This window comes from Gobio gobio (assembly GCF_949357685.1).
Source record: "Gobio gobio genome assembly, chromosome: 4".
NCBI lineage: Eukaryota > Metazoa > Chordata > Actinopteri > Cypriniformes > Gobionidae > Gobio > Gobio gobio.
The window spans coordinates 50,283,787-50,296,403 of record NC_137100.1 but is presented as its reverse complement, the minus strand read 5'-3'; the positions used below and the strand labels follow the sequence as shown (position 1 = coordinate 50,296,403).

General features: G+C 39.9%; 2 protein-coding genes across 5 annotated transcripts; both read right to left on the bottom strand.

Annotated features, from left to right (window-relative positions):
- Positions 1-221: 221 nt before the first annotated feature.
- On the bottom strand, positions 222-7,023 carry amer1 (APC membrane recruitment protein 1). Its single transcript, XM_079816311.1, has 2 exons — positions 6,940-7,023; positions 222-4,637 (listed from the first exon to the last, which is right to left on the bottom strand). Exon 2 carries the CDS (start codon positions 4,530-4,532, stop codon positions 1,665-1,667), a length of 2,868 nt encoding a protein of 955 aa, XP_079672437.1. The 5' UTR covers positions 4,533-4,637; positions 6,940-7,023; the 3' UTR covers positions 222-1,664.
- A 1,037-nt stretch (positions 7,024-8,060) lies between these two features.
- asb12a (ankyrin repeat and SOCS box-containing 12a) lies at positions 8,061-12,607 on the bottom strand. 4 transcript variants are annotated; one of them, XM_079815221.1, is made up of 4 exons: positions 12,533-12,607; positions 11,456-11,665; positions 10,798-11,370; positions 8,062-9,022 (listed from the first exon to the last, which is right to left on the bottom strand). In XM_079815221.1, exons 2-4 carry the CDS (start codon positions 11,643-11,645, stop codon positions 8,868-8,870), a joined length of 918 nt encoding a protein of 305 aa, XP_079671347.1. In that variant the 5' UTR covers positions 11,646-11,665; positions 12,533-12,607; the 3' UTR covers positions 8,062-8,867. The 4 variants fall into 4 exon arrangements, with proteins under 4 accessions (XP_079671345.1, XP_079671346.1, XP_079671347.1 ...); XM_079815222.1 differs by having other exon boundaries at positions 8,073-9,022; positions 11,456-11,712; positions 12,533-12,578; XM_079815219.1 differs by having other exon boundaries at positions 8,061-9,022; positions 10,798-11,665.
- Between the last annotated feature and the right edge of the window lie 10 nt (positions 12,608-12,617).

The window sequence follows — 12,617 nt, the reverse complement described above, 5'->3', positions numbered from 1 at the left end:
TAGACATTACAGTCTTGGTAGGTCAAACAGAGTTTAACTTTTATGCCGTCTCACAATCATTTTTAAGCACAAAGCTGCACTTTTAGGCTGATGGGGTTCATTCTGCTTCCAACGTGAGATTGTATCTTGTGGCCAAACAATGATCTGCTAACAAAACAACTGCCGTTTCAAACACCAGCACTTCTTAGGGTCCTCAAAACATTCCACAAACTTGCAATACTGAGGTCTCAAGGGTTTATTTCCAGTCAATGTTGATTCCTTTGTGGAAAGGGATTGTGTCAGGGGTACGATGGGAGTTGATATGTATTTAAACCTATTTGAAAATGACAACATTGAGGCCAATGAACGTCAAGTTTTACTGAGATGTTCTAACATTCTTTGTCTGTATGTACATCCTTGTTTAAAAAAAAACAAAAACAAAAAAAAAAACAATGATTTTGGTTTTCTGATTTCACAAATGGGAATAAAAAAAGGGAGGGGTGGGTTACCAATTGCAAAAAAATGAACAAAGCATTATAGAACAGCACTAGATTCCTTTGCAGGGGATAAACAAAGGTTGGTTCATTCTTAAAAGCTGAATGTAAGCACTGGCAAAAATGGTAAGTGCATTAAGCTTTGGCATTATGATGAGGGTCGATGATTGTGACTGTAGTACAACAGCAGAGGACAATCACATAACGTCATTAAAGGCTTTACTGACATTCTGTCTTAAATGACTCAAGATAGTACCCTTTGATTAACAACTACATAGATCATATTTACTGAAGACTTTAGGTCAGATCTGATTTGCATGTATGCAGAGAATATGCAAATATCCATACAGTTAATACAGTACGTTACGTACTCCCAACCAATCACATACTGTGTAGCAGCAAAAAAAGGGAAATAAAGTTAAACCACACATATCCTTCAGTCTTCAGTAAATGGTGTGTACAGAAGTTTAACAGGGGTATTCAAAATACCACTGAATATGGCAGATGTGATTTAACAGTGAATGTAGTCTGTGCTATGCCAAAAACAAAAATGTGACTAGCTAAAAAAGATGTTTAAATATGTTCCAAGATGTAAAACCTAGAACATACAGCATATTTTCGAATTCAAAAAAGTGTTATTAAAAATTATTTGTTCATCAATTCAAACTTAAGTTGGCTATTTGAACAGGATTCTATGATATTGATTTCAATGTGCTACTTAAGGTTTTTTTATTCTTATGCTAAAATAAGTCATTTATAGCATTGTCGTCTTTTTTGCAAATATAATTAAAGCATATCCAAAACATCCAAACAAAATGGATACATTTCATTGGCAATACCTGGCTACATAAATGCAAAGCAATATCTATATATAGACAGCACCTGCTGATATAATGCTGTAACACACAAGGTACAAATAGCCTACTCTTAAACTCACAGAAACTAAAATAGCTCAAAAACTACATAGTACATCACACACACACAAAAAAAAAACATAGCTTATCCGGCAGTAACAGCAACTACAGTGTGTGTGTGTGTGTGTGTGTGTGTGTGTGTGTGTGTGTGTGTGTGTGTGTGTGTGTGTGTGTGTGAGAGAGACAATTCAAGTGTGTCAGTAAACATCCAGCATCGTCTTTGGTGACGAGACTTATCTATTTGTATTATTGTTTTATTTTGATTGGGAGAGACTGTTTATAATCTGGGCGGTGCAGGGGTGAAACCACCCTCAAGTTCCCCCCTCCTGTTCTTCATGGTAATTTCTCGATGGTCTGCGGATTGCTCAGAGCGAAGATGGGGCACACCTTGAGTGACTCCGACAGGTCGATTCTTCCAATGCCCGCCTGCAGGGGGATAACTGCAGGGATAAAGAGCATCACCTCCACCAAACAAAATCTCCCCCTCACCATCCACTCTAGTGGCAACAGGGAGGTTATGATTACGGCAGTTGTTCTTTAGGGGGAGATGTGAAGGTCTTACAGTGGATTGGCTCACATGTGGCACCTTCGGTTCTTGCTTAGAAGAGTTGGAGTCAAAACCCCGCCCATAGCCCCGCCTCCAACTATCAATAGTAACCCTGCAGGGTTGTCTCGGTAAGGGCATATCACTGCAATCAGTAGTCCTACGCTGTGAAAACGCAGCCCCCTTTGAGTCATAGTTGGTTATACTTGTGTAAAGCTCACTCTTAAACTCCAAACTGTCAGTGTCAAGAGAGCGACTGCGTCGATTTAGTGCTAATGGGGCGGGGACTGGCGGACAAGGCCGACCCAAACTGAGGTGGCGAGGAAGGCTTGCAATGCCCCAGGGGTTACTGAGCAACAGACTTTGTTCGTAGGCATCGAAAGTGCGCTGGTCACACTCGGCAAAGGCGTCTTGCTGAAGGTAACATCCATCATCCTCAAAGGGTTCGTAAGGAGACGCCAACTCTTCCTCTTCCTCGACAAGCTCAGTCTGCTGGTCACACTCACCCTCATTTTCCATGTCCACCACATCGAATGTGACAATGGTGGGCAGGGCACTCAGGCCAAAAGGAGAACTTGACTCTGAGCCATCAAGACTCTCAGTTGAGTTGCGGTAAAGCCGCGTGTTCTTTGTGAAATCTACCAGCGCTTGGGAGAAACAGACCATCAGCTCTTCTTGGGATTGGCTGCAGCCTCTGGTGGGTAGTAATGGGCTTTGATCGTCAGATTGAGGCTGCGTTCTGGTTGTGTCGGTGACATGCGAGCTAAACCCAGAATCAGCACGGGGTGCAAACAATGGACTCTCCTGAATCTGACCCCTGCTGAGAGGGACTGGCTCTATTACAGCCTGGGATCTCGGTGGTGATTGGGGATAGTGCTGATTGTTAACTTCTCCTAAAACGGTCTTACCGGTGTCGACTGCGGGAAGGCTTGACTCATCGTAGAAGCAGTCGACATGGAACAGAAGCTGATCTTTGGATGGGCTTCTGAGATTCTGAAGTTCGCAGCACAGAAGGGCATGCTGGATCTTGCTCAGACGCTCCTCCTCCGTCTCCATGGTTCCTGTCTCTAGAGCAGTCGATGCCAGGGCATATAGAGGCTTAGCTGTACTCTTGTCACCCTGCAAGGCTGCACCAACAAATGAGTGGGCATCCTTGGGAGGAAGAGCAGGGCTGAGCAGATGATCATCAGGCTCAAAAAGCTCATAAAGGGCATCACCACTGTAGCTGTCCCGTGGAAGCCTTTCCTGGTGTGGACGTTCTCTACTCTCCTCCTCCATTCCTGGCGTGGTGGAGTCATAGTATCCCTCATCACTGTTGGGAACAGACTCTTGCCGATCACTCTGTGGGCTCAAGAGCTCAGCAGGAGTGAGGACCGTTTCTGTGCATCCCAGTGGGCTGCTGTTGGAGGTGGCACGGATAGAGCTCATTTGCTCATTTGCATCGGGGGTGAGTGAAGGGCTATCTGAGCCCCTGTCTGAGGGGATGTAGCAGACTTCATTACTAGTTTCAGATTCCCATAAGCTTTGCAAGTAATCCGCATCAACCTCATCGGGAGTTGCCATCTCTTCCCCCCCACCTTGATATGTGACAAAACACGAGCTCCGTTTTCCTGCATTTCGGCTGCCTCTCTCGGCAGACACTGAGCTCTCAGCAACGCTGACGTCATCCTGGTCTGCAATGATGTCTCCACAACCTGTCAGTGAATCAAAGCTCTTCAATGATGAAACATCACCAAAGATTAAGTTTTCAGAAGAGCAGGATGCAGCAGGAGGCTCCCCATCAGGAACATCCACATTCTGCTCAGCCAATCGGTCCAGTTCTGACTCAGCACACAAGGGTTGTTGATATGTCGTCAGTCCTTCCTGTCTCCCATTTTGCTTCTCATCCCCCTTCTCCTCTTCTTCTGCTTTCTTCCTCTTATCCAGCTCTGCTCTGCTCTTCCGTTTCTCAGGCACTGGCGTTACATCTCTCGTACATTCAGTGGCAGCCAATGGCAGTTCACACCCACTGCCTGTGGTTTGAATAGGCACATCTGGCACCAACTCTTCACCCTGACTGTCGCCATGGTTATCGCTACGGTCACTGACGCTTGACAGTGCACCAGGCACTGTTTTGGCATGGAAGCTTGAAGACATTTCAAGCGCCTCACGCTTTTCTACTTCCACATTTTTGTTTTTCCTGTGTCTCCGAATGCTGCTGAAAAGACTTCGAAGACCTCTGCGTTGCCTTGGTAGAGACTGAGATTTCCCATGGTCCTCCTGTGATTTCTGAGGTTCATTGGAGGTGCAGAACTCAAAGTCCCCTGAGGCCACATCACCGCTACCTTTGCCCAAATCTTCCCAGCATGCTCTACTCACCCCGTCATATGTTTGGCTTTTTGTTACACCTGTTTTTGATGACCCCTTTCTCTGACTTCTTCCACGGCCACTGAAAAAGCTGGGCAGAACACAGATGTTCTTCCGACTTCCAAAAAACTTGAAAGTTGACTTCCGTATTTTCACAGAAGGGGGTGATTGAGGTTGAGGGGTGTCATGGGAAATGGGGTCTGACTGTGGACCACCTATTGCACCAACAACCTCAGTTCCTGTGGCGGTCTCCATAGTGTCACAGATCACTGTTGCTAATGGAGCATGTCTGTGGTAAACACTCCTTCCTGAGAGGCAGGCTGGAAGGAATGCGGACTGTGTTTATCAGGCATGTTATACCTGTGAAAGAAACAGAAGTTAAAGACAAACCATTAGAAACAGTCAAAACTAAAAAAAAAACAACAGAACTAAGAATGATTGTCCTTTGGAGATAAAGACAATTTTCTAAATGAAGTTTTTGATTTTATTTATGTCACAAGTTTCTTTAGCTGCTGAATAGGCTTTTTTCCCCCAGCATTTTAAACACCTCTGAATGTATTGAGGCAGGCATAATGTAAAACTCATTATCTTAAGTTGTGGTAGCATTGTGTGCACACTGCAGGGCACTTGCAAAATAAGACAGAGATATAATAAGATTGTGTACATAATGTACATGGAGGATCCTACTAATGTTCCACAAAATAGACAGCAGTCTATCTAGTAAAAGTAAACAAAACAGCTTATGACATTTTGGGAGTTTTTGATCAAATATTTTGAACATGGAGTTGTAATCCCTATGAGCAAAGCATAATCCTGCCACCAGTTTGTTACCAAATTTGTACTAACTGACCAAAATTCATGCATGTAATAGACAATGCATAAAAATTACAGGCAAAAAGATCCCAGAACCTAATAACAATATGCACAGTTTTACATCAAGTGTTTTCCTACATAAAAATCATGATAAAGAAAATAGTTAACATGCCTTAATGCACTGATTTATCAGGAGGCCTGAATTTTGTTTCAGAAAATAGGGGGGAATTGCATTAGGTGACTCTTTTGGGGGGGATTTTTTTAATTTGAGGGGGAAGTTGGAGGGCAACTTCTATACCTATTTTAAAAAAGAAATTACAATTATCTCACCTAAAAAAAATTCTCACTATGTAGGCTCTTTATGGTCTTAACTGTATAAATTAAATAAAGATTAATCCTTATTAAAGCTAAAAAAGTTATTCAGTCAAGAGCAGCGGGTGGCTTTTTGAGAGGCGGCTTTATGTGTGTGTGCTTTGGCTGAGAGCGCACAGACAACCATCTCTCAGAGCGTGCGAGTACTGAGGGCACGTTTCAAAGAGCACGTTTTTGAAAACAAAACAGTTATTGTCTCAGTGTAAACTACAAATATACGCATTTGTGAAAACTGTGACTTTTTTCTTTACAAAGTGACATCGCCAACTACTGGCATGCATAATACAGCATTTTTAGCTTTCACGGATCCTTGTGCTCCCAAACTCCCCTTAAGATCACTTTTGTGGCCTATGTATTTACAAAATCCTGCATACGGCCCTGTTGCACGATTTACCCCAACACCAACCCAAACATTTTTTTATGGGGACCCCCCAAAACACGATTCAATTCGAGCACTGTGTAAATGGATGTGGCAATGGAATCGTGAAATCGATTGGCTGTGAACGTTACATTGAATGTCTATTACAAATACACATATGATTTCTTGGGCTCATAGATAATGCACACAAGTAAACAGCCATGTGAGTGGAAAACAGCAGTATGAGTTGAAAATACAAAATCACATTCTGAATAGATAACCGATAGATTCACACACACATATATACATTATATATATATATATATATATATATTCAATGGAATAAAACCAATAATAAATACATCTCTCATTGTTTGGTCTCTTTCTGTTCTACTAAAACCGTACCACATTATGATAACTTACTTCCACATATCCACATATGATACTTTTTGTTAATTGTCTATTGGGTCTTAGCATTATATGCACTGTAGTTTCCCCCACTGGTTACAACGATCTTCAATTACAAAACATATTATTATGCAGTCAGTGTCATTTAGCTATGAAATGAGTAAATTACATTTGCACATTAGGTGAAAATAATTTGTTAATACTTTTTTTTTTTTTTTTTTAAAGATTTTTCTTAACCACTGAGGCAGACAAAATCACATACAATAACATGAAGTCTTGAAGTGAATACATATACAATGCAAGACATAACGTGAGTGAAGTTCCGCTGGATTAAACCCATCAAAACAAAAGCTGGCTGAAGCCAACGGGCCTGAACACTCTGTTTGTACATCATAAACAAAGGTAAAACACGTACAGAAAGCGTACACTCCGAAAAGCTACACCCCATGGACCAAATACACAGACTACTGCCATGAAAATATTATTAGTAACAAAAAAACTTCTATCAACAGATTGCACACAGTGTCCCCAGCTGGACACCATCACTGCGAATGAACGCGCAACTGGCGCGCGCTAGCCCAGACGCTAACCAGCTCCCGACCGCTTCACTGATATTCACATAACTTGCATATACAAACAGCTGCTTCTGCGTGCCCATTCACACAATGAAAGGGCGAATAACACAGAAGCGGAAACATGAGCGATACTTGCCTTATTTTTCCATCTTTTCCGCCGTTACGTGCAGTGATGTGCTCTCTCCTCGCGCAGCGCTGGAGGAGCTCCCGGTTGTGATTCACTTTGTTCAGTGAGCGCTGGAGCGGTTGGCGGCGCTTCCGAGTTATGTGCATTTTGGGAAGTGTAGTACCATGGAATATCTATTTCTTTTACTGTGTTGGCAATTATATATACAATTTATATGCACAATAAAAAAAAAAACATTTAACAAAACAATGAAAATAAATTAAATAATCTGTTGCAAAACTCTTGAATATGGTAATTAAAGCAATAGTATTTATGTGTGCAATGCAAATTTGAGCAAAAGATACATGACTGGGATCTGGGGACCCCCCAGGGGTCCACAAGAGGATGCTTGGGGGTCCACAGAAGAAACAAAAATACTAAAGGCTGTCAAACCTAATGTTAACCATTTCTCTTTGTCACTTTATAGAACAAAACCTTTTTTTTATTTTATTTTTTTATGAAAAGCAATGTACAAATACATTTGAATTGAATTAAAATATTTCTCTTTTGTTTGTTTGCCTAACTTTAATAGTGGTATTGGGTAGAAGAAGAAAAAACATCTTCATAAAAATAATTATTTTCCAGATTAATTTGTTTTAGTACAATTACAATATAAAAGCCAATTATGTAATTTTACTGCCTTTGCATTTAAAAAGGGGGTCTTTGACATCAAAAAGTTTGAAAATGGGTTGTTAACTAAAACTATTAAAATCGTTGTTGATAGAAATGATGCTAAAATAAATTACACTGAAAAAACAATACATATGACAAAAGCTCTAAAACTACTAAAAGTTAAACTAATATTAAAAAGGGAAAAGGAAAATACAAGCCAATTCAAAATATTAATAAATACTATAATAGCAGTATATAAATAACATTGGATTTTAAAGCCCTGGTTTTGTCAGTATTTGTTGAGGTTTGTCTCTGCAATGTGCATCTCAGCTCCTCCATGCTTAATGTTAGTCATTTAGGTTTTCCACATCAGTGCAATAATACATTTTTAAGAAGTGAATAAAAACATTCTCTATGTGGAAACCGGCACCTCAAATGACCCCATAAATGAAAATATAGTGGAAAAACAACCACAGATAAACATTCTGATGTACAGCACTTCAATTTTATGAATTAACAAGCCAGATGTCATCCATAGCAGAATAATGTCGTCAAATACACTTACAGAAGCCGATATGCATGTTCCATTAGCATAGACTGATACACATTTTGATTCTCAAGCTACATATTCAATACCTGTCATAAATCCTTATGAAGACTCTGGAACCAACCGATGTCCATTTTAAAGCCTTTAACCTCACATGAACAGAATGATCTCCATTACACTCAACATTCACAATGGATGTTATACGACATCTGTTGATAGAGTGCATCTGCTCTAACAAGGGTTTCATAGACACAAGTACATCACAATGGATTTCATACATCATATTAAGATTGATAAGACAGTTACCAACAATTTTACATCCTTCATCAAGCTGTTACTAATTAACAAAACTAATGATTCTGTAAAAATTATTTTTACAACAGCTTAATTTACCATGGCAAATGAAAACCTCCAGATGATCTTGAAAAGAGAGAACAAGGCTGTATGACAACGCATAGTTCTAGAGCATTAACTCTATTAGACAACACTTCTGGTATTATTACATACAGTAATATTACAAATTTGAATGACTATCAAGCAAATTAACGCATGAGGATGTTCAAGTAAACCGAGGTTGTTAGCAGTGTATTGGTCCGTCTGTGAGATTGCATACGAGTGAGTCCATATCATTAACTACAGAGCCTTCTCTCTAAATGTCTGTATGGTCTACCTGTCCAGTCTATGTGTGAGGGATTAAGTCTGTCCTTTAGTAAGGCACAGTTGAATATGCTCTGGTTTGTTAGTAAACCAATACACTGCTCATGGACTTGTGTTCAAGATAGTTGATGAGCCTGGGTGGAATCTCCAGAGTGTCCAAAGAGTGAATCTTGTTCACCTGTATCAGGTGTCTACGAATGGCCAATCTACACTGAGAGGCCAGAGTCTTTGGACACCCTGTTAAAAAAAAAAAAGACAGATTAATAAAACAAGTTATTTCACAACCGCATGACAATCAGTGTTATTTTAGTATTATAGTCTTCATTAATATTTTAAATAAGCTTAATTGGTTAATTAAAGTGAGTGTTTTTGTCTTTTTTTATATATTTCTATTTAGCATTATTTTAATTTCAGTTTTAGTACTCCAGCTTAAACATTCTAATTTTAGTCTTTAAGTTTTTAAAGAGAAACTTTTTTATCTATATATTTATTTTATTTTAGATTTATTTAAAATATATACACTGCGGTTCAAAAGTTTGGGATCGGTACGCTTTTCAATGTTTTTAAAAGAAGCCCCTTATGCTTACCAAATGCATTTGCTTAAAGGGGTAGTACTTCAGCGCTGGGAAGATGAATGTGTATTTAAACTGGGTCATTTATGTAGTAGAAATGTGAAATTATTTTTGAATTTGGTGCCTTCTAGACTGAGAAGAGACAGAAAATGTATTTTTGTCTCTTGTGGATAAAAGACAACAACTCCCAGAATGCACTTGCTTCGCTGCCCTACGAGGCCACTCCCAAAGCCACGGCTACTGGTTATCACCTGCCCACCTTGACACCGCCCCCACCGTCGTTTTGATTTTCATAGTAATACAATAATTTTGTTCAGTTAGAGAATAGACACCACAATAAAAAACTGAACATGTCTTTTCAATAACGTGTGAGTGAGCCGAACGAACGTCACGGCACAGACGCAGCAAGAGTCAGATTTCATTCATCATGAGAGCGAAGAGCTGAGGTAAGCACGGCAGTCATTCACGACGCGTGTCCAGTCATGCCTATGGAAGCTTAAAGGACAACTCCGGTGAAAAATGAACCTAGGGGTAATTAACACAGTTACGAGTAGATCGTTCTCTGGGATGCGTTTGCATTTTTCACCGGAGTTGTCCTCTAACTTTCATAGGAAATCATTGAAAAGGTGAAACGCTCACTTTGCTATTCTTGTGATGCAAAACTGAATTTTCAGCATCATTACTCCAGTCTTCAGTGTCACATGATCCTTCAGAAATCATTCTAATATGATGATTTGCTACTCAAGACATTTATTATTAATGTTGAAAACAGTTGTGTACATTTTTGTTCTGGATTCTTTGATGAATAGAAAGTTCAAAAGAACAGCATTTATTTGAAACAGAATCTTTTGTATCATTATAAATGTCTTTACAGTCTCTTTTGATCAATTTAATGCATCCTTGCTGAATACGAGCATTAATTTCTTTAAAAAATAAATAAATAAAAAATTCTTACTGACCCCAAAACTTTTGAACAGTATTGTATAACGTTACAAAAACTTCATATTTCAGATAAATGTTTTTCTTTTGAACTTTTTATTCATCAAAGAATCATGAAAAGATTGTACACAATTGTTTTCAACATTTATAATAATAATAATAAATATTTCTCAAGCAGTAAATCAGCATATTGGACTGATTTCTGAAGGAAAGTTTTGCCATCACAGGAATAAATTACATAAAAAAAAATTATATATATATATATTCAATCAATCAGAAAACAGTTATTTTAAATGGTTATAATATTTCACGATATTACTTTTTTTTATTAAATAAATGCAGCCTTGGTGAGCAGAGGAGACTTATTTTTAAAACATTAAAAATCTTAACTTTTGAACAGCAGTGTATATATTCTTAATAGTTTTGGTTAACAAAAACAACCCTGATGGAATTTTAAAAATAAAAAAATAAACGTCATACTGCTAGAAAATATTTTCTCACCTCGCTCTTTCAGTAACAGCTCAACAGCTTCATTCTGTTTGGTGCTCTTCTCTATAATGAGGGTCGGCAGGTAGACGTTTGCCCCAAAGTCAATGAGCAGTTGAATGTATTCGACTCCACAGCCGTGTCTCAAACACAATTCCAGGACCGTCTTCTGCTGTGTGGCCCTGCCGATCACCTTCTCTTCCGGGCTGTTATAGTTCGGATCCGCTCCATATAACAGCAACATTTTAAAGCAGTCCAGGTGTCCATATATGGCTGACAGGTAAAGCGGCCCGCTGCACACGGCAACCCCCGATGCCCACAGCGTCACCTTTGACCTGGCGTTGACCTCTGCCCCGTGCTGAAGCAGCTGGCGGAGGATCTCCGGGTCACCCTCGCGGGCGGCGGTGAGCACGGGTGAGCTGTTGTTCAGGTGACTTCCGTTCGGGTTAGCCCCAGCACGGAGCAGGGCGAGCACACAGCTCAAGTAACGGCCACAAACGGCAGTGAAAAGAGGAGTCTGGGCTTTCACATCAAGGGGGTCCACCTCTGCCCCATGGGCCAAGAGTAACTGCAGGCACCTCAGGTGACCTGCAGGGGAAAAAACAGCTGCGTCTTGGTGTCCAACAAACTCAGGTGTGACATCAGAGAGTGCGTGCAACGGTGACGCATGTACCTTTGGAAGCAGCCATGCGTAACGGGGTACCTGGGATACCCCAACCACTCTGCTGATTAATGCACTTTCTGTAGCGTTCTTGTGACAGTAGCTCAGCCAACAGGAAATGGTCATCGTCAGCCACAGCTCGGTTCAGCTCCAGACTCTCAGCAGCAGATTCATCCTCTTCCACTGGCCGCAGCTGGAGCATAGAGGAGAAACTGTGGGGAACTGTGGAGAAAAGGGACGTTTATGTAGTGTTTTCTGTGACTACATGACTGTTGAAAAAAAAACAGACAGTGACAAACATGCTTTCTAGGTTGACTCACAAGCAGATCTGATCAGTTTCATTTTAATTTAAGTTTGAATAACGTTGTGCTTTTATCATTTTTATTTGTTGAATAGTTCTATTTTGATTCATTATTTTAGTCCTTCAGTACATACTAATCACACTGACATACTAATACAGCTAACATTTATTTTAAGTGACAAAATATATATTTTTAATAGTTTTAGTTACCAAAAACAACACTGGTGGCTAGGCTAGATTATTAGCCAGAAAATTCAAGATGCATTCACTTCCAATACGTGAAGTGTAAACAACAAACCCTTACATGTTGGGCATCACAACAAACCCTTCCATTAGGATGCTATTGTTATTATTGAGTAAATTATGATTATATTATACTATTATGTGTGACAGCTTTCAAAACATTAAAACGCTTTGTCATGATTAACTTTATTTATCTGCATTAACGTTAGCTTTAACGATCTAACTAGCAAGCAAACACAAGACCGGTTAGCCGGCTAGCAAATGAGATGGAACCCAAAAAATACACACAAAACTGAATTCTTAAAGGCTGTATGTTACTAAACTCAACTGAGAGTAATACAAAGCCCATACGGAAGGAAATGAATTCTCAAGCTCTTTGAGCTCGGTAGATTTAACTCGAGTATTTGTAAATAACACAGAGTTTGACTCGCTCTCTCTGACCTGCTGTCAAACATACACGTTTTAACTGTATAAACTACTACAAATATACAACATGACCATTTAGCATATATTATTAAGTGTGTTTTCGTCTCAAGGACACTCACCAAGCTAATAATAAGCCAAACACTGGAGACGAGCAGCGGAAGATGTTCTGCGGGCGGCCACAGGGGGCGGTGTGCGCATTTGGAT